The 22,573-nt window shown below is 37.7% G+C and overlaps 1 protein-coding gene across 4 annotated transcripts in view; it reads left to right on the top strand.

Annotated features, from left to right (window-relative positions):
• COL12A1 (collagen type XII alpha 1 chain) overlaps nucleotides 1-22,573 on the top strand; it is a 99,681-nt gene that overhangs the window by 66,346 nt on the left and 10,762 nt on the right. For all 4 annotated transcript variants that reach the window (XM_071444669.1, XM_071444651.1, XM_071444640.1 and 1 more), the window contains 14 exons: nucleotides 1,591-1,755; nucleotides 4,523-4,561; nucleotides 4,656-4,794; nucleotides 6,898-7,040; nucleotides 7,414-7,523; nucleotides 12,403-12,552; nucleotides 12,941-13,018; nucleotides 13,620-13,706; nucleotides 14,612-14,665; nucleotides 15,174-15,269; nucleotides 16,719-16,772; nucleotides 17,706-17,759; nucleotides 18,970-19,023; nucleotides 20,124-20,195. In XM_071444669.1, the coding sequence (XP_071300770.1) occupies nucleotides 1,591-1,755; nucleotides 4,523-4,561; nucleotides 4,656-4,794; nucleotides 6,898-7,040; nucleotides 7,414-7,523; nucleotides 12,403-12,552; nucleotides 12,941-13,018; nucleotides 13,620-13,706; nucleotides 14,612-14,665; nucleotides 15,174-15,269; nucleotides 16,719-16,772; nucleotides 17,706-17,759; nucleotides 18,970-19,023; nucleotides 20,124-20,195 (1,295 nt within the window). The remainder of the gene's footprint in view (nucleotides 1-1,590; nucleotides 1,756-4,522; nucleotides 4,562-4,655; nucleotides 4,795-6,897; nucleotides 7,041-7,413; nucleotides 7,524-12,402; nucleotides 12,553-12,940; nucleotides 13,019-13,619; nucleotides 13,707-14,611; nucleotides 14,666-15,173; nucleotides 15,270-16,718; nucleotides 16,773-17,705; nucleotides 17,760-18,969; nucleotides 19,024-20,123; nucleotides 20,196-22,573) is intronic.

Genomic DNA, 22,573 nt, shown 5'->3' on the forward strand with positions numbered 1-22,573 from the left:
TTACTTCTTCCTCTTTTTGGTGTTCGGACCCCAGAAATCACTGGGAAGTGTACTCCATACTAGTGTTTATGTTTTAATGGGCCTGGTTTCCTGAGGTTTATGTTTTATCTGGTATAAACCAGTGGATCTCCAGTTTAAGTAACTGTTTTTGAAGGAGCTGGGTCTGAATGGACTCCTCTGTTGCCTTTTGAGCTAAGAAGCACTTCCTCATCAGATTTGATGATTGTGGTTTATGTGGGTGTAATGATCTGTTCTTGTCCCAGCACTTGGCATTTTGCATTTCAGTGCATGAGCCACCTAGTCCTGATCTCTGAGCAGGGAGATGTTGTACATCCTTATGGGAATCACATGCATGTAAAGCAGAAACTATCATCTTCTCTGTCTCTTTAATGTGGAAGAATTAGCTCTGTCTAAATGGTTTCTCAGTCTCCCTGGAAATTATGCTTCAGGGCTTAACTACCCTACTGGTAGGAGACCTTTGTCTTGCATTTCACCTGTCTTTCTCCATGCTAGTGAGATTGTTGCCTTCATTTACCTAGATAATCAGGAAAGAAGCTGATTGCTGTCCACTGTAATGGGCTTTGGTATTTGAAACCTGCTGTCATCTCCTCTTTCTGTCTTCTTTTTTCTAGACCAAACTAACCTATTTTTCCTTCAATGTTGTGTTGATTATGCTTTTGAGAGCCCTTATAATTTTTAGTTTCCTCTCTACTTGCTCTGTTTTCTACACATATCAAAGCATGCTCAAATCTGGACAGAGTATTTCAGCCAAAGTTTCACCAGAATTGGCTACAGGGGAATAATTACCTCTTTTTTAAAAAAAAAAAGTTACTTTTATCATTTGGAATAAATGTGAATCCCAGTTTCAGCCTCCAACTGTCTTTTATAATGTCTGTGCAGCTTCTCTTGAATGAAATTTACACCTGGTGATATGAGTGACTTCTATGGTCTGGTTCTTCTCATTTAACTTAAGACATCTGACAACTAAATGTCTAGTCTAAGGCCATCGTGTAGGGTGCTTTTATGACTGGTGAAGAGAGCAACAGATAGGCATGTACAGAAAATGACTTTTCCTATCCTGAATTTAGCATGTGAGGGAGCTAATATGAATTGCTTTCTGAATCTGCCCATGTCTATCTGGTGATTGCAGAGAAAAGCTAGACAACTTAACTTAGAAAGTAGGAGTTGCTGAGGTGAATACCACTCTAAGAAAGAGAAACCAAGAGGTATGAAATGCAAGAGATGGAAACAGATAGACACCTGGATAACTAATGGTCTGTAAGGTTTTGGCCACAGAACAGATTTGAGATACTGTAGAGTTGAGAGAATTGTATTTTTTGTATTGAAGAGTGAGGAGACTATGTAGCCAAGGCCACATGAGATTGGATAATGCCCCAAAAAAACAGTGAAAGAGGAGAAAGTTTTGAAAGAAAGATGCAAAACATCTTTCAGAGATTTGACAAGGTGAAAAGACATCCAGAATGTGCACTCATAGGTAGCTCATCACAAGTCAATGGTTTGTGCAATATTAACATTAAAAATGTTGATGTATGTTTGCTGCATTTCAGGTAACAAGTGTTATTTTTACAGGCTTCAGTGTCTTTGTGGTTGGTGTGGCTGATGTGGATTACAATGAACTGGCCAAGATTGCCAGCAAGCCCAGTGAGCGTCATGTATTTATTGTTGATGACTTTGATGCCTTTGAGAAGATTCAAGATAACCTTGTCACCTTTGTGTGTGAGACAGCTACCTCAAGTAAGTAGAAGACATTGGTTTCCCTTTCCCCAAATTAATATGTTTGCTTATATACTGCTAAAAGTGAGTGGTGGGCTGACCTTGGCTGGATGCTGGGTGCCCACCAAAGCTGCTGCATTGCTCCCCTTCTCAGCTGAACAGAGAAGAGAAAATACAGTGAAAGGCTCCTGGATTGAGATAAGGGCAGGGAGAAACAACTGAGCAGTTACTGTCATGGGCTGTACTCAATGTGGGGAAAAATTAATTTATTATCAATGAAATCAGAGTAGAATAAAGAGAAATAAAACCAGGTATTAAAAATCTTCTCACCACCCCACCCTTCTTCCTGGAGTTAGCTTTACTCCCAATTTTCTTTATCTCCTCACCCTGAGCACCTCAGGAGTACAGAGAATGAGGGCAGTGGTCAGTTCATCACATATTGTCTCTGCTGCTCCTTCCTCCCCAGGGGAAGTTGTTTTCAAGCTCTTCCCCTGCTCCAGTGAGGGTCCTTATACCATGGGAGACAGTCCTCCACAAACTTCTCAATATGGGTCCTTCCCATGGGTTGCAGTTCTTCATGAACTGTCCCAGTGTGGGTCACAGAATCAGAACCACCTTGTTAGGATTGGAACAGAGCTCTGGAGATCATCCAGTCCAACACCTCTGGTCACCTAGAGCAGGTTACACAGAAACACATCCAGGTGGATATTGAATTTCTCCAGAGAGAGAGAACAGCCTTCCTGGGCAGCCTGTTCCAGTGCTCTGCCACCCTCAACATAAGAAAGTTCTACCTCATATTGAGGTGAAGCTTCTTGTGTTTTAGTTTGTGGCCTTTGCTCTTTTTTCTGTTGCTGGACACCCCTGTAAAAATTCTGACACCATCCTCTTGATAACAACCTTTGAGATATTTATATGTATTAATGAGATACATATTTTAGTCTCAGTGCTCTCTAGACTAAACAGGCTCACTTGCCTCAGTCTCTCCTCATAAGAGAGCTGCTCCAGACCTGTCATCTTCATGCTCTGCTGATGGAACCTTTCCAGTAGCTCCCAGTCTTTCTTGCACTGAGGAGCCTAGAACCGGACATGGCACTCCAGATGTGGCCTCACTAGGGCTGAACAGAGGGGCAGGATCACTTCCCTTGACCCGCTGGCCACTCTTCCTGATGGAATACTGATGGAACAGGATATTACTGGCCTCTCTGTCTGCAAGGGCACTGCCAGCTCATGGTCAGACTGTTATCCACCAAAGCTCCCATGTCCTTTTCAGCAGAACTGCTGTCTAGTAGGTCAGCCCCCAATGTGAATTTGGAGTAATTCCTCTCCGTGTGCAGGATGCTACACTTGCCCTTGTTGAACCTCATTAGGTCCCTTCCACATGGTGCAGTCTTTCAGGCACAGCCTGCTCCATTGTGGGGCTCTTATGAGGTCAGCAAGTCCTTCCAGCAAACGTGTTCTGGCATGGGCTTCTCCTTCTGGGGCGCCACAGGTCCTGCCTGGAACCTGCTCCAGTATGGGCTTCCCACAGTGTCAGTGTCCTTCAGACCTGCTCTGCCCTAGGGTCCTTCAGGGGCTGCAGGCAGAAATCTGCTCCTCTGTGGATTTCCACAATCTGCAGAGTGACAGCCTGCCTCACCACAGTTTTCACCACAGGGAAGACCAGGAATGGACTGGAATCTCTGCTCTGGTGCCTGGCAGAGTTTTGTCTCTCACACATTCTCGTTCCTCTCTGCAGCTGCAGGCTGTTGTGCCATTCCAACACACACAACCCCCAACCCCAGCCACCACCCCTTGTTAAATGTGTTATCCCCCAGTCACTGCCACCACTGCTGATGGGCTCAGCCTTGGCCAATGGCAGGTCTGTCTTGAAACCAGATGGAGCGGACTCTGTTGGACACAGGAGAAGTGTCTGGCAGCTTCCCACAGAAATCACACTTGTAGCTCCCCCATTACCAAAGCCTTGCCATGCAAACCGAATACAATTTGCCATCTTATTTAAGGTACATCAGAAGATCTGTTCATATTAAAAAGTTAGATTTCAGAATAGCTGGATATAGTTCAAGGGAGTAAGTTACTTTTTAAAATATTGAAATGAGCATAGTGTTTTATGTAATCGAATTTTGCATTTCAAAAGTACTACTAGAAGAAGAAAAGAGTAACAGTTACTGACAACTTTAAAAAGTAGAATGATGCCTAATGTAAACTGCAGGGCACAAGTCTCTTATTTAGCCCTGGAATAAGTGCTAAAGATGTATAGCTATACTGTGTGACGTTGTTTTAAAATTATGTAAGTAAAGCTCAGTTGTTTATTCAAGTGAAATCCTTCTATGGCAAAAATAAGAAATTCTCAGGCCTGTCATGTGCAACTGCATGTTCCCTAACTGCCTCATCTGCTGGCTCCTGAGGAGCCACATAAATTTGCAGTTATTTCTTGAGAATCTGACAGCTATTATGCAGCTTGACTCATGCCTTAAATATTAATGGAAAGTTAACTGTGTCATTGTCCTCCTTTCTTCTTGTGACTTATAATCTTAAAATATTTGGGGTTCATTTGTCGTTCCATATTGTCATTCCAATTTGTCAGAGTAGAAATACCCTACTAAAAGTGATGGGTAGAGATTTTGACATTACAACTACCACAGGACACAGTATGACAAATGTAACAAAGACTGTCTCAGAATTAATAATAGCACAGACTTCTTGGTAATAAAACTTTCTGAAGTATACATATGTTCATATTCTATTAGGCTCAGTAGTTTTGAATTATATATTGTTTCATATCTTTCAGCTTGTCCCCTTATTTACTTGGAGGGATACACTTCACCTGGTAAGTAATTGTCTAGTATTTTGGCATAGGTTCATTTGTGTCTTTTACAACTCTACAGTGTTTCTTCTTTTTTATTTTCTTTCTGGACTTAAAGGTTTCAAGATGCTGGAATCCTACAATCTAACAGAGAAGCATTTTGCTTCTGTACAAGGAGTTTCACTGGAATCAGGCTCTTTCCCAAGCTATGTAGCATATAAACTCCACAAAAATGCCTTTGTTAGCCAGCCAATACGGTAAGTAAACCTCAAGACTTATATTTAGGGTGACCAGGTGATGAAGGATTAACAGAGTTTATAGATAGCATATGTGTGTTATGGAAGATGCATTAATGTAATGTTCTTTTTACTGAGCTTCAAGAAATACACTCTGAAGAACATCTATCATTGTTTTCATTAAATGTTAATCTTTTTCTCCCTCTGAATCATAGTTCACTATTAATCTAGCTGCTTATTTTTCTTTGTGATTATGCTTCTTAACCATTCAAGTTGCATATAATCCACAGTTTATACCGAGGCAGTTGAAGTTGTTGAATTCATTCTATAACTTCCTTAGTAGAATGAATTCCATGTTGCTGGACAGAAATGGTTTCAATATGGAGGGATTAGCATCACTTTTTCCAGAAGCAGTGTTCTTACTGCAGTAGGCAGCACATTGATGCCATTGACTTAGGATAGTTTCTCCTCTACTTGACTTGCCTTATTTGGCAAATGGAGCAGAGTTTTCGAGGGCCTGTGGTTTTAGAGCTTGGTTATGGATGGGTAATATTATGGGTATTGCCAACATTTTTTCCCGAAGAGAAAAAGGATTTAGTTAGCAGTTAGTTTTACTGGAAATACCTTTCTCCTTTCAAAAAAGGTTATTCTGGTTCAGAGGAGATGCCTAAAAATAGCCTATTGTTCCCATTAAATTTAGGAAAATTTAGTTTTCTTTTCATGGAAGCCTTTGAAATCGACTGCAATCCTGCCAGATTCGGTAAAGACAAGATCACAAGCACAGAAGCTGAGGTTTCTGAAGAAATAATTTATTTTTGCTAGCCTTCTGAGATCACAGCTTCAAAAGTGGAGGACTTGAGGATTTTTAACTTCATTGGCATGCCATTAATACCTGCAGGGATGATAGGTCTCTGATAGCATGGATTTTTGCAGTCTAGGGAAATACAGATAATCCCAGTTTTGCAACTCTCTTGCATTGATAGATATTGCATTTAGGATAAGTTGATGAAAATACAAGAAAAAGATTGGCTTCATATTTATTTCATTTTTTTAGAAATGTTGTGGTACATAGTCTAATATCTGCTAAAGAGGTGGAATGGACTTGCCAGAGTATTCTGGGCACTTATTTTTCATGAGAATCCAGAAAATAAAACTCTAGACTGAGTCAGCAAAGCAATAAACTCATACTGATCCTAGTGGCATAGTTGTTTCCATATCTGAAATAACTTGTTATCCAAATTAAAAATTGTGTTGCTATATCTACTTTAATATTTGAATTCTTGCACTGTCCTGTGTGATGTTGTTGATTTAGTGATGTAATTTTTATTGCAGTGTTCCTAATTGTATGGGTTCATAAGCTTTGTCCAACATACAAAGCAACTCCTCTTTTAATTTAAGATTTTTATGTTTATGTTCATGTGACTGAATCTCCTTCTGAGCTCCATTAAAATGGTTAAGGAGAAGCAGTGATCACCTCTTTTCTTGCCATTCTCTTCCTGCATTCCCTCCTTTCCCCTACAGAAAAATTCTGGAGGCTGTTTCATGCATGTTTTTTTTATGTACTTTTGGCTCTCTGCTTATTTAATGGGTAACAGTCCAAATATCACAAATTTAAACCTGAACCACTAAAGAATGAGCTGGAGCCCAAATGCATCACCAATTGCAAAGAAGACATTAAGTATTCCATCTCTGTATCTGTGCCTGAAGGGCAGCAATAGTTAAATGCTGTTGCCTGACTGAAGCAGGCCAGATCAAAAAAATGAATAAAGCTGTGGTCTTTTTTTTCTGTACTTATCAACAAGGAATTTAAAACATGTGTAATTTATACAGAATTTTGCCACAAGAATACATACCCAAGAGTTCTTGTTCATACTCTGACAACCTCTCTAATTGTGGTTCTGGGACCAGCTGAAGACAGTTGTGAGTTCATCTTAACAAATCACTGTGTTTTTATATCACAGTGTTTTATTCTGTTTGAGAGAGTAGTGAAAATGTTCTGTTCCACTAAACACTGTGGTCTCCCTGTTACTCTTGTGTCTTTTCTTTGAAAAAGAGCAAATGATGATGATCTAATTTTTGTCATGTGTTTCTGTGTGAAAAAATGTCTTTATATTGTCTTACCAGGGAGATTCACCCGGAGGGGCTGCCACAGGCGTACACGATCATTCTCTTGTTCCGCCTTCTGCCTGAATCCCCCAATGAGCCTTTTGCAATCTGGCAGATTACAGACAGAGATTACAAACCACAAGTTGGAGTTGTGCTTGATCGTAAGGATGATTATACTTATTGCATAGAGAAGTTACATGTCATGTTACTTTGCGTGTGTTCTTACCAAATATTTCCAAACCCAAAGCATTTCTACATGATAAAAGGATTATACATTTTTAGTTTTAAGAAAATTTTTTAAACTTTGTAGATCTATAGTTCAACTAAGAATAATTAATCTAAACTGCATTTCAACTTTAGTATTAACTCTAAAATCAAAGGAAAGTACATCTATATACTTACAGGTCATTAAGATAGCTATGATTTGTGTTTACCCAAATAAGGGGTAAACTAGATTTTATCTATAAGGTTGTATAAGTATGGTGGTTTCAGTAGTATGTATGAAATGAAATGTGATATTTTTCTTTATTGCAGCTGCCAGCAAAGTGCTGTCATTCTTTAACAAGGATGCAAGAGGAGAGGTTCAAACCGTAACTTTTGATAATGATGTCGTAAAGAAAATCTTTTATGGAAGCTTCCATAAGGTAAAGGATTGAAATTATGATGTTGCTTTCTGAAGTACTGTTCCTTTAAATAGAGGAAAACCAAGCACAAGTCACTGTCAGGTGACTGTACCTGGTTTTTGGATAGTATTTTAAGTTGACATAGGGACCTGCAGATCATGTAAAACAAGATCTCTGAAGTTATAGGTCTTCTTTGAATCAATGTAAGAGATTTGTCAAGAATTTGTTAAGATTGTGCAAGTAGAGGGATATATCTGAAGAAGAAATTGTAGCCTGGTTCCTGCCACATGAAAGAGGAAGAATAAAAGTTAAAGCGGAAGAAAGAAAGGAAAGGAAGTTGTGGTGAGAAAAGATTGCATGGGAGTGTAATGATTTGAAATCATTCAGAGCAGAGGAAGATACAGCCAGAGAAAGTAAGTAGGCAGGGAAGTAAATAACATATTGAATAAGATTTGTATGTTTAACAAACATAATACATGTGTATGTGTATATTTCATAAGTATGATTTTTTTTTTGCTTAAAAACACTGGGCTTAAAATAGTCCAATGTCATGCTAACTGAGGAAGCAAAAAGGAGAGAGCCCATAAAAGGTCACTTAATCATTTAGAATGAAGCTTACAGTTAGTGAATTGACAAAATGGCTAGTGAAATCTTTACATGTTTCTACATCTGCCTCCGCTTGTCAATAGATCTGCGCTTGCTTTTCTAATTTTGTGCACCAAGTTATGAAAACTTGATGTCCCCAAGCTTCCTTACCTCTAGTCATCAGGAAGTGCCTGACTCAGGCTACATGTACACATAAAAATATTTTAAAAACATTTTCTTGTTGTGTTAAGTATATATGTTTAGGGAAAGAAAGTGAGCTGAAATTGCGACATTTTTGGTTAGCTGAAATGCACATTCTCATGTTTTCATTTATCTCCCTTCTATTAAGTTAAGTTTTCATCTGATGACTAAATATGGCTTGAGTGTAGCATTTATTTTCTTTATGACCCAATCTTCTGCATGACATGTCACTACCAGCATTCCTTTGAGGATACTGATCAACTCTGTCAACTTCCTGATACTGGAGGCCAAATTGCCAACTGAGCTTTGCTAGACTGAAAGCCAGGAAAGATAACTGGTGCCAGCATTATAATGTTTTGTGATTTCATCTGTTTAAAAAACAGGTGATTATGAAAATAACACAGTACTATAAAAGCTATTGGTTTCCTCAGAATTTGGAGTAACTTCCCAAACTGGCTTTATATTATATCCAGTTATTTTTGTTTTAGAATTTATGCCTGGTTAGTTTAGAATTTAGGCCTGATTATTTTTGACTATATGAAGAAATATTTATATGATTGATTTTAAACTGATAGTTATGAGTAGCTTTGCATCAAACCTACATTAAGCAGCCTTTATTCTGTCTTTGACATTTGCCTTTTTTTTTTTTTTTTAATGGCTTGGTAGGACAACACAATTTTAAGGAAATATAAGAATCTACTGGAGTGAGAAAAACTCTCAGTAAAGGCTAGGATGTATCTTGTTTTGGTATGAAGGTTGATTCATCCCCAAGTACTGCTTAGATGCAAAGCAGTTTAAAGCATGCCTCATTTTAGACATCACTGTGAGAGCTGACACTCTTCGGGTCAGTGGTGTGGAGCTCTCCACATGCTGTACTGCCAGCAGTCTCTTTTAAATATCTGTTGCTAATTTAGCTGATGTTTAGAATCATGTTTTTTCTCATAGTTTCTCTAAATGCAATGGAGCTGAGAAAGCTTGTCTGATAGCCCTTACAGTGATGTTCTGCTCATTTATCAGAGCAAATGGGGAAAAATCTGTGGCCCTTCCTAGCTGCCAGAAATTAGCAGTTATGTAAAATTGTCTATTACACTTGATAGTAAAAAAAAAAAAAAAAATTACAGGGAAAATAAAAATCCAAAATTTTGTATCATTTAAATGGTTAAATAGATGAATACATATGGAGAGAAAGTGATCCTAAGATGCCAAAAATGAAAAGGAGTAGCAGTGATTTGCAAATTATCTTAAAGCTTTACAATTACGAATTCTTGCTAAAGTCACTATTTCTTAAGAAAAAAATTCTCAGTTACTTAATGCAATGTGTAATTCCCTGTCTTTTTTTCTCAGAAAGGAATCAAAAGTTCAGATTTTGATATTTAAAGTAGCTGGAAGAGCCTTGGTTTAGAGTGATATTTGGGATTTTTCACCATGAAACTAAGATGACTTTTCTGGCTTCTCTCCAGATGATTACTAAAATTGCTATCTCAGTCAGGTTGTTAATGATGGCACAATGGGCTTCCCCAGCTCACCTGCTGGGAAAGCCTTATGCATCAGCTGAGTTGATTAGCTCCTAAAAATGGATAGCAGTAGTTACAGATGGATGAAGGAAGGAAAGTAAGATTAACACATTTCTAAAGGTAGGTTTGCAATTTCTCCTATTGTCCAGCTTCAAAGAAACGACAAATCTTTACAATTCAAGGAGAGATTTTCCAAAATATTAAACATTTTTGTGGCTTCCATTTGTTGACTTACTGGCTTATTCACTGAAATACAGTTAACTACACCTAACTGTGGGGAAATTTACTTTGGCATACTTGAACACTCTGCGTAGCAGAGCCATGGTAAAAGCTGTTGAATCTGGCAAGTTCCATAGGAAAAATTCTGACTGCCTGAGACAGTCATTAAATTTCTAACTGATGTTTTGGAGAGACAGACAGCTTCTACTTTCTTATTCTTACCACACTAGACTTCCTTTTACCTTGCCATTTTGCAGTAGTTAGCAAGAGGAAATTTGATAATGAGTGTATATCTTTCTGCTGATAGACATATGGGAAATAGTTTGCTTGGCTTATTGATGCCATTCACTTAGCACAGGATCAGAACACCATCAAACTTTATCTTATAAGGCATCTGGAGAGAAAAAATAAAGTATGTTTTCTTTCCTAAAATATAATAAATTAATAAATAGAACTAATCAGAACAGATTCTTTTTGTTGGTGTCTTAGAAACTGTTGAAAACAGAATGTGTTGGAGTTGAATGCAGAGACATGTTATTTACTGTAAACACCAGATGCCTCCTTTAATTAGATTTATTGCCTAGGCCATGAGATTGAGGCTGGAATGCAGATCTGGCAGTGATTTAAGTGTTTAAGTGATTGAGTCAATGACTTGGGAGAGCTCTCTTTATTTTTGATTGTTGGGATTGCTTCTTTGGATGGATAGATGATGCTCAGCAGTTATTCCTGTTTGAAGCTTTTCAAGCTGATCTCATTCAACATTCTGATGTAGATTTATCTTTACTAATTTTTTTTTGTGCTAATGAAAATATAATAATCTATATTTGCTATGCAATGTGTTTTATTTAAGTTGCAACAAATACTTAACATTCCAGTAGAAGGACTTGCATATTAGGTACCTTTCAGAGCTAGTAAATTACATCTGTGATGTGTTTAAACTGGATGACGCAGTAATAAGTGTTTTTTATTATTATTACTTGTTCAACGAATGCGGTTGGGAATTTTAATTAAAATCTCCATTTATATGCACAGCATTGAGATATAAAGTGTAAGTACATAATTTTAAAAGAGTTTTAGATAAGCTGTGCTGATGCCTTGGAGACAAGTCTGCATGGGAAAATATTCAAAAGGGAAAAAAAGGAAAATATTTCCCAGGAGATTGTTGAGGCACTGATTGACTCAGGACATTTAGGGGAATCTCTCAACTTTGTGCCAATTCTTAAAGCAGTCATCAAATAGCAATATGTTTGTGTATGGTTATATACTGTGATAAGAGAAGATAAAAAAAAAATTATATATACTTCAGGGATTCTTTTCTCCTGATCCTAATGTGTTGCTACTTTAACAATTACATAGATATTATAATGATGTATATGAAATATGTGCTGTTGGTAAGGTACATAAAGCCCTGAAAACTTTCTTTTGCCTGAAGATCAGGAACTGCATATTACACATGCTGAAGTGGCCCTTGTTTATTTCTCAGAGACGCTGAAATGTTTTCTGTGCTTTCAGAGAAATGTTGAAACTTAACTTTTGTAACATTTGCCATATATACTATAAATGTTTGGAAAGATAATCTTTGCTTAGGTTATGTATGTTCCTCTGTTTAAGGTTTACTATGTTTCCCCCAAGCTCTTCATTCTTGTCTCCTGGTAAACGTACTCTCTATTACAATCATTCCTTTCTCCCTCCTAAGTGCTTTCTATTTCCAGTAATTAATTAATTACTGGAAATTAATTAATTAATCTCTTCATCTTCCCTGTTTCCCCTTGTTTTGGCATATATTTGTGTAACCGTATTTCTTTTATGGAAATTTTCTCTTGCATCTTCCATTATTTTGTCTTGCTCTGGGCAGGCTTCTCTGGTCACTTCCTGGATCTCAATGTAGTTAATGCCTCTGATTGAATCATCTGTGGCAATTGAACTCTGGGTCTGAAACAATCTACTCTCTGAACTGCAGAGTCTGTTAGCCAGTGGGCAGTCCCAGGCTTATAAACATCTTGTGTGGTCCCAGCCATCAGAAGAGAACAAGAAATGCTTATATTCACTTCCTCTCAAAAGTCCTTTTATTTTTTTACTTCTATGCCATCTTAAAAAAAAAATTAGGGCAAGCTTTTAGGATAGTTAATAATAGTTCAACTATTACATTATTTGTATTTCTTAGCTGTGCTTGTGTGTTCATCTTATTGACCTTCAACACATTCTAAAGAGATTATAAATGTCATAGACTTTCCCTGAGTTTTAATTTTTACACCAGCTGGAAGCAAAGCAGGATTACTAGGAATAAAATTTAAAACAGTACTATTAAATCAATTAAATACTACTAAGGTGTTAAACTGTGCCCATGTGCCCTGCCTAATATTTCATTAAACTTTTTTCAGGTCCATATAGTTGTTACTTCATCAAATGTTAAGATTTACATTGACTGCAGTGAAATAATGGAAAAACCAATTAAGGAAGCTGGCAATATCACAACTGATGGCTATGAAATACTTGGGAAACTTCTAAAAGGCGACCGAAGATCAGCAACAGTAAGCAAGAAATATGAATTTTTGCAAGACCTTGATGTTTTCTGAGGGAAAAGATTAGGGATTGTTGGGAAACTACTGTTGCATCATCCAAAGCTTTCAAGCATGTGTCAGTAGAGTTGACAGTCTAGTCTTTGCAGCTTCTTGTTCTAGCAGAACTGCAAGAACAAAAATGTAGTAGCTGGAAGCCGCACTCAGGTAAATTCAAACAAGGGCAGGAATTTTTTGCTTTTAATAGGGAGAGCTGATAGTGATTGAGTGCAAATACTATGGATACTCTATCATTAGAAATAAATGGAGGAGTGATTTTTTAATGATAATGTTGATAGATTTCATACTTAACAACACACCAAACTTAATGATCTTTCAAGAGTATTTCTTTCTTTTACAGTTAGAAATCCAGAATTTTGACATTGTATGCAGTCCAGTTTGGACTAGCAGAGACAGATGCTGTGATCTCCCTTCTATGGTAAGTATGAATGAACCAGAGGCTATCCAGAAAAATGTTATTGACACTAAATTTAATAATATTACTGTTAGGCTGTTATTAGACCTTGTACTGACAACACTTCTAAATCATAGCTGTCAGAGCAGCCAGTCAACTGCACCTCATTTCAAAGCTTTGTGTCTGAGACAGTAAAGCTGTAATGCTAGAATTGAGCCCCTTAGAAATTTTGCAAAATATGTCTGCTACATTTGTATTTCAGTGATGTTTCAAATTCTAGGTATTATAAATGGGGAATTTATTTATCTATTTATTTAATCTGTTCTTGGAGTGGCATTCAAAAAGTAACTATTCTTCGTCAGCGCAAGCTGATTGTCAAATGCATATAAATACTAGGACAATATTTTGCTCGTGCCTCTATTGTAAATGCCTTGCATAGCTCACAGAGAAAATTTGCTATATATATAAAAGATCCTGTAGAAACATTTGAAAACCACAGTTTAGCTATGAGTTTTACTTGGAAACAGGGTATTAGCGAATCTTCCTGCTATTATTTCAGAAAAGCATGCTTCCACTGAGTACATTTCTTTAAAAGGACAGTAATAAGCTGTGATTGAATTTTCAGAGAGATGAAGCAAAGTGCCCAGCTCTTCCAAATGCTTGTACCTGTACTCAAGACAGTGTGGGACCTCCAGGACCTCCTGGACCAGCTGTAAGTTACCAGCTGTAACTATGCACAGAAATATAGAAAATGTTCTGATTTTAAAATTTATGGAAGTAGTTTTGTGTTGGTCTGTGGCTTTGTGAAACAATGCCAGTCAGAGACATAGTTCCTGTCAATATATCCTTAAGAACATGGTAATCCAGCCCCTTTTCATCAGATCCTACCATATCTACTTGCTTGTATGATCTTTTCCTATATTTCCAGTATGATCACTGAGATTAGCTCCTCATTGTTTGATAGGCTGAAAGACTCTGGCACAGCACAAAGTTCTGTGCTTTGCTCACAAGGGAGCTTTAAATTGTCAGGTGTATCTTGCACATCACGTACAAAACATTTTTAATTAACTGAAAAAATATTTTTCCTAAATACAGAGTCAAGATTTCACTCCAAGGAAAGATTCTTTACCCTGTCAGGGAAATAAATTGGTTTTTTATGGGGAGAGATATTAATTAATTAATTAATTAATGGAATGGACATAGTCCTATCAATTGCTTTGAATATTAGGGAGTTATAGCCAGACCAGTAGTCATACTTTGAAACTATCAAAAGGGCTGCATGAAGAATCTAAAGCCCAGTTAAGCTGCCTGGTAGTCTACTAGAGAGGTCTTCAGAGTTTTTGATGAATATAAATTGAAGTTTATATCTGCAGAGACAAAAACCAAAATAATAATTTTTCATGGGCTGAATTGGCAAGGCTGAAGCTGATGTGGTTTCCCTGAGTTCCTGATGCATATTTTATTCTACTACTCTTTTTAGCAGTATGATCTGTACACTTCAAAACTTTGGGGCTTCACTTAAGAGTTTTTTTAAAGAGAATTCATAAAGCACATAAGGATTATGCACCTTTGCTTTCTGTGTTTGAAATACATTTTCTTTCCAAATACTCAATTTAGGGTGGCCCCGGCGCTAAAGGTCCCAGAGGTGAAAGGGGTTTGACTGGATCATCTGTAAGTATGTTTCCCAAAATGCATCTATAATGATGTTACTACAGGGTTACCTGTATGAAAATTTTTATGCTTAGTTTTAGTCTAAGAATGTTGATTAAAATTTAGTTGAAAATATGCCTTTATGTTGCTTATGTGCAGCCCATCTCTTTGAGACTATATATCACAGTCTATGTAGCTACATTGACCACACATCAGGATACTGGGATTATGTGCATCAGTGTTAATACACACTCTGCAGCATTATTGTTCTCTCATCTGTACACAGGACATGGCAATACTTCTAATTGGCACTGTCAGAGGGCATGTCTTGGCCTGAGACTGCCAACATGAATCAGAGAATAGCTTATGAAAGAGTATGCCTCTTGAACAGCTATTTCCACTGTTCTTCGGAAGTATCAAATGTGTCTCCAGGCTTTGACTTATCTTAAGTGTCTAAACCAAAGGATTTTAGTTATGGATTTCAGACAGGATTGTCATTTACAATTTTGTTTTAATTTTCTGCTTTAAGGGGCCTCCAGGTCCTCGTGGTGAGACAGGTCCTCCAGGCCCTCAAGGTCCCCCAGGTCCACAGGGTCCCAATGGGCTGTCAATCCCAGGTGAACCGGTGAGTGTCCCTTTTGAGTATCCCTTTTGAGTGCCATCAGCAGGCAGTGTGTGTGGAGCCAGAGCTGCCCATGGGATGGTGGTCTTGGGAAGAGGGTGGCAGCGTAGTCAGAGCATTCATTTGTCCCTTCAACACAGTAGCATTGTGAAACACATCTCTTTCTGAAACAAGTCTCTTAATAAAATAGCATTTTCTGTCCTGAATGTTACATGTGCTTATAGGATTCTAATGAAGGGACAAGGTCTGAGTGCAGTAATGTAAGTTGTGTTACTCTGTTGTCAGCCATAATGGCATTTCTGTAGAGTTGCTAGGCATTCCAGTTTAAGGACTCAAAACTATCAAATTGTGGTACAGGAAAATTAAGGATGCAGTATTACTTTGAAGACTTTTTCACAGACTTATGTGTTCAACTTTTATTGGCTGGCTTAAATCAGTAGCTAGGGGTTTTCTTGGCAACAGCGTCCATGTTTTAGCAAGATGCTATTTCTGATTTCATGTGCATGCCTTCAAAGCCAGAGCAAGTCTTATTAACACTGATGAAGTTTCACCATGTTCTGGTTTTTATAGAAGATTGCATGCATAACTCTTTGTGAATGTATTAAGGCCGCTTTTGCCATATTTCAATAAATAATCACCCTGAAAGCAACAATATAATTCTGATGTTCCCTATTTAGGATTAACTTGAATTTTAATATATTCAGGAGATTCTTTTATGAAGTCTTTGATCAAAATGTAAAGTTTATGGAAAGAAGAAGTGATGTCTAATTGCATGCTCTGTCATTTTTCATTTGAAAATTGGTTACCTGCTCCATCTGTAATGGAATTTGGGAAATGGAAAACAAAATGTGCTTTAAGGTAGTCATTAGGAACACCTTCTGTTTTGTAAGGACAAAGTAGAATGATTTTGTTACCCTGTGTAGATTCTTTTCATGCTTTTTTTTCATTATACACTCATTTAAATTTAATAAATTTAAAAATTTATTAAAGAAGATATAGAGGTATCAAACAGCAAGAAAGGAAAAACATTCCTCTTACACGCATAATGCAAATAAGCCATTTATGTGTCACATTCACTTGAAAAAGTCTGAAGAATGAAAACACAAACATTCGTGGAGTTTCTCATTAGCTAACATGAATTTAGAGCACTTTTGAGTCATGTACTTTTGTTTTTCCTATCAATTAAGAATCATGTTCTCAGTCTATGTTTACAAATTTTTTGATTAGTACCAGTTGTTAATGCTGGATTATCATGCAAGCCACTCTAAAAAATGAATATTGTTTTGCCTAATTTAGCTCATGTGGGTTTGTACTGTGCATTTATACTACAGTGCTGTAGCATATATTGAAGGCAAGCTAGCTGTGAAAGGCAGCAGATTGCTTCTTTATAGCCTCCTACACCTTGTGTCCTGGAAGTATGATGTACTCTGTAATCATTTGTGAAAATTATAGGGTCGTCAAGGAATGAAAGGGGATGCTGGCCAGCCTGGACTCCCAGGGCGATCGGTAAGTTGACACTTAGACAAGGTGATGTCATTTTGCACTATTCCTGAAGAAATCTGGCTGCTGGACAGCTGTCTTTGACATCACTAGGAGTCATGGGCTCTTCTCATACCTCACTGGGCCACAGTTTTGGAAACATAGTTATGTTACACTTAGAAATTTGAAATATAGGTAATAATAAACCATTCAAAACAGCAAATGTGAAAAAACCAGCTGTGCTTGGTCAAGCCAAATGCCCATCCTGACTGTTGTGAATGAACAATAACAGACCATTCGATTAGGAAGAGTACTCAATTCCCCAGGACGGTCTCTCATCTTCTTACCACTTGCAGTTAAATGTCCTCCTAAAATAAAGATTGCAGAACTTTGCTGAGCCCTTCTTTAGTAATTACTAATTACTTTCTACTTTTGGAATTCAAATGGCCTTGGGACATTATTTGTATGCTTCCTGAAAGAAGAAGACAATATTTAAGTTCAGTTACTTGCAGGTTTCTGTATTGTAAACTATACAAAGAGGAGAAAAAATTAGGATATTTTTTAATTGACCAAATTTATAAATAATCTAAGGTCATTGATCTGCACATGTCCTGGCATGATGAATATTCCTGGGTTACTATCTTGTCCGTAATTTAGTGATGATAAAAAGACTACATGAGGAGTGCTTAAGTGTTGTTGTGGACTTAGTTTCATAGATCAGATAAGGTCAGTCATGGGCCAAGGGCCTTGAATTCTTTATCTGTTTCATTAGTCCTTATAACTCTGAGTAGAATACTTTTAGGGAGTAGTAATGTCCTGTAGGAAGCAATGCTACATGTAAGTGTACAATGAGATTAGACAGAAAGGAGGGAAGAACATATATACTTGAGATATATGGCATGACATAACAGTGATGTTTGTTCTGTCATGGATACAATTTCTCACTCTTTCTCCCTCCAGGGAACGCCAGGTTTACCTGGTCCACCTGGACCAGTGGGACCTCCAGGAGAAAGGGTAAGGCTTCCTCAATTTATGTTCTGAAAAGACCAAATAATGTCATTTTTGTGTTTTGTCGGATTTTTCCCATTCTTTATATATCTTTCAATTTTCAAATGTTTTTTCAAGAGGAGTCCTTTTATCATCACCCCTTCTGGAGAGACAAAAGTAGCAAGATTGGAAACACATCGGGGTAAAAACCTCCCCAGACAGCTATTGGTAGCCAGATAGGTTCTGTAAAAATTGGCCTGCTCCCTCCCCTGACGAGGTTCTCAGCTGCCTTCACCCTTAGGGCAGTATGTCCCCTAGGCAGGGCTCTGCAGAGGGACTCAGCCCTGCTGCCTTCCCCACATTGTTGCTGCTACAGGGGATCCCTTTGAAACTCTGTTTATCTCAACATCTGGGAGATGCCATATTGTTCAGGAATCTGTCTGTGCCAAACTTACTGTGAAGTTCAGGCTTGCCCCTAAACCTTTGGCTGTCTGGAGCTTCTTTGGATGGAGAACTCTGAAATGTCTTCCTAATGAGGGGCATGTACACAGGTATTTCATTGTGGAGTTGCTGCAATTCCTTTCTTCTAATTGCAGTCAGGTAAATCTCTTTTGTTGTCACAGTAGAATATCACCTTTAAGATGACTGAAGAAATTATTTGCCTTTACAGGCAAAATTCATAGCTGATATATGCATTTATAACCATCCTTTAGTGGGAATTCAAGCTGGAAATGAAAATAGATGACTGTGTGATGGCCAAAGAGGATACTGTTGGATTGGTGGGTCATGGACCATCAACATTGACTTGTGCATTACTGAATGTTGGATTACTGAAATGGGAACCTTCTGTAAATTTCTGCTCAGCCTTCATTTTTGCAGGGGAAATATCTGAGAGAGAGGGGGCTCTCCAGTTAATTATAAACCTCTGATGATCCAGCTAAACTGTGAATGAGAGAACAGTGAAATGAGAGATTTTGCTCCTCTGGGATAGAATAATGATTCCTTTTCTTAAAAATATTAAGAAACATTGATTTCATTTTTAGTTAATCAACAGCAGCTGAACATCTAAAGTGTCTGAAGCTCAGTGTTCCATAGCCTTCTCCAGCATAATTTGTGATAGCTATTTTCTAACTTGTACTGTGGATAGGTTTTAAAAGAAATTACAGTAGTAATCATATATATACAATTATATAATTAAAGACCACTTTTCTCTAATCTTACTTTTGTTTTTGAATAGGGTTTCACAGGAAAAGATGGTCCCACAGGTCCCAGAGGCCCACCAGGACCAGCGGTAAATATAATTTTGTCTTGATATACTCTGAATTAAGAGACCTCATCCAAGAGAGAGCCACATTGACATTTTCAATTTCTGTCAAATATGTAATGGATCCTTTGCTCAATATCCTAAATGGGTCTGAAAAGCTCTTGGTAGAAGGTGAGCTGGGCAAAGCATATATTCACAAATGTTCATAACAGTGGTTTCGAAACTGATTTCTGCCAGGGTAAATAAGGGAAGAACCAGTTTATCTGGTTCTTTAGCCATGATCTTTAAATGCATAGCTAGGTCTCCTGAAACCAATTGGCTTATTACTTGTACACTGGTGAAAACAAACACTGTTAATACAAGTTTTTCTTGACAAGAGCATTTGAGGATTAGTTTTTGCTTACAGAGCTGCTTCACTGTGTCTTGTGGGAGCATGCTAGAAAAGAGGCTGGCTGTAAGAGAAAAGTGTATGGTGGATCATACAGCCTGAGATAGGCAATTTGCTGCAGCCCCATGTCACCAGGTCCAACCTATAGCAAGTTGGAAGCTGCATTTCCAAAAGGCAGATGCACACAGAACACATATTTACATTACATATATAGAGAGCAATCTCTAAGGCAGGGTATTATTTGGGCTGGCCCCATGTCCCCACAATTGTCTTCCTCATGTTCCTTTGTGAATGTGCAGATGAGCTTTTGTCACATAATCTGATACTGTTCTTTTAATTTTTTGTATTTATCTAGTATCACTAGAATGGCTTTTGGCCTTGTTGTGGATTTTAACATGCATCACAGATCTGCTAGGTGAACTTAGAAGGCCCAACTATTTTGTACTGTTTCGGGAATTGGTCATTTAGAATGATACCAAAAAACATATACTCACCCTCTGCATCTTTCAGTGCCACAATGTCTGTTAAACTGTAGTGTTACATAAAAGAACACATTTCCAAGACAAACAAACAGTTTATTCCATAAAAAAATTTTCAAGCTGGATATGTACCTATCAGAAAACAACCTGATAGGAACTACTTTCAATATTGCTTTGTACTCAATACAATAACATGTTTCTCATTAGGGCTTAGGTAATTGTGTATTTCCACTATTCATTGTACTTGTGTTCTGTTGCAGGGTGCTCCTGGAGTTCCAGGAGTTGCTGGCCCAAGCGGAAAACCAGGGAAACCAGGAGATCGTGGGACACCAGTAAGATAATGATACACTTAGAGTATCAAATTTATAATTATAGTCTGTTGCTGAACACGAGACTTCTGCTACTTGAAATAGTTGTCTTGCACTTATGATGGTGGTTAATACAGTGGAGTTGACCTCAACCCACAAGTATTTTTTTTAAAAATAATTTTATTTTTACAGTATGCCATTTTGCTGAGTTTAATAGTTGGGGCTGAAAATTGTGGTCTCTGGTTTCCACTAAAAAGATCGTAGGCTATTATGTGCCAAGACATATATTCATTCCTACACTGCTTAAGCATGGAAAACTAGGTCAGCAAAATGATTGTAAAGTCTTTACACTACTGCATGCATGTGTAGTAAAAAAGTGATAAACTGCTGAAGGTGGACAATCTTTGATAATATTACATAATCAGTTGTGTTTTGCAAATGTTTCATTATTTTTACAATGTTATTTCACAGTTATTTAAGAGTGGTTTCTGTGGGTTCTATTTAAACTTTAAAGTGCTTCCTGAACAGGGAGAAAGAGCAGGAGGTGTGCTGCCTCCCACCAACAGTTTCAGGGGAAATTTAATTTGAGTCACTCGTGGTATCTCAGAGAAATTATACTTGAGTAAGACATCAAGGGAAATGAGAAGTCATTTGTTACTTGTGGATAACGTATAGCAGTCATCTAGAATTTTCTATCCTGCCTCAGTGTAGTTGTATATAAAAAAGCTGGATAATTTGAAAGAATATGTAGGCTGGGAAACTTGATGGCCATGAAGCGGAAGCTCCCAGGAGCACCTGGAAGCTGGGTCATTTTCTCTTACACACGTTGAATTCAGTCTGTGTTTGCCAGACTATAAATTCTATTTCTCCTTGCAGTAGAGGACACGGAGTGTCTTAGGAAAGTCTTGAAGCTTTCCTGCCTTTAGATATACATTTTAGTGGGATATTTGTGCTCGATTGCATGTTGAATAGACATGGCTGGAGCACAAAGTGCTGTGCTTTGTTCACAAGGGAGCTTTAAATTGTCAGGTGTATCTGATTTTTCCTTCTCCTGGGACAATGGATAGCTGGTAAGTACCTAGTTCAGAAGTAAAGATCTTCTGCAGATAAATAATGTGTTTAGAAGGACATCTGGCTACAAGCCCAGTTTAAAGACTTTTACAAAGCAAGGCAGTCAACTCCTGTCCAGGCACCATGTCTAAATTCTCCTGCACTCTAATTCTTAAGAGTTACTTTCACTTAGAAATAAATGTTTCCCCCCGCAGTTATTGCACTTTATTGTAATGGGACACTGTGCATCATATTTACCATTTCTAATGTTTCTAGAACAGATCCCAGCAGGAATTCTGGCTTGTACCTTGTACAGATGTTTTATCAGATTCCTGGTGGACAGAATTTCAAGGCCTTCCTTTGTTTGCAGTACTACAGCTGCCAAAGGTGCAGCCTGACAGCCAAATGCAACTTGCACTGTCATGAATCATAATTCTGCCTGAAGAGAAAGATAACGAGGCTTCACTTCGCCTCTAGTAAATACAAGGAATAAATAATTTTTCACCAGATCCTGCCAGTTTTTTCTTCTCCCTGATCAATCTGTATTGCTAGTACTATTAAATGAAAGTGAGGAGAAAGACCCCTGCAAGCCAAGGGATATATTGCATTCCAGGTAAAAGGTATACAGTTACTTGCAAGTTATGAGCAGCCTTGGTGTTCTGAAGTTACTCCCAGTGAATGTGGTCAGCTGGAGCTCCTTCCTGATGTATTCAATACCAGTAATGTGCTAAGCTGAGGCAGACCACACTGTAAACATTTCTCTACTTCACTGTGTACTTATACTAGAACAAGTAAATCCTAGAAGTGTTAACTGAATTTTCATGGAAGTAGGAAATTTGGCTTTTTGGTCTGCTTACAAGTGCCTCCAAGAGAAACTTAGGTGTTTTTTCCAGTGTAGCAACAAAATGACGGAAAAAGGAACCGTAAGAACACAAACAAGTTGGTAATTTATTGAGAACTGTATGCAGACTATCCTAGAGGAGACTAAAATATCTGCTGTCTGTCTGGTCAGAGAGTGAGAATTCCATAGTGGTTCATACACATATCATAAGGTAACAACCATCAACAGTAAGAAAGACTCACTAAACTAGAAGAGGATATTGGTTCAAGAAAAAATGGATATGTTTTCTATGAATAAATATAATGGGAAATAAAAGATGCTGGACTATTTGAGAGGAAACTGGAAAAAGTTCCAGTTCTTGTTTTATAGGTGTGAGAATGAAAATAGTAATGATGGGTATGCAGACTAAGTTGTGTTAAGGTAGAGCTGTCCTGTTTATAAAACAGGCTCTCTGACAACAGGGTCTGATTTTGTTGATTTAGACAGTTCCCAAGGAAAAATGCAAAGCATT

This window comes from Agelaius tricolor, unplaced genomic scaffold (genome assembly GCF_023055355.1).
Source record: "Agelaius tricolor isolate 1412-34295 unplaced genomic scaffold, bAgeTri1.0.p SCAF_1, whole genome shotgun sequence".
Lineage (NCBI taxonomy): Eukaryota > Metazoa > Chordata > Aves > Passeriformes > Icteridae > Agelaius > Agelaius tricolor.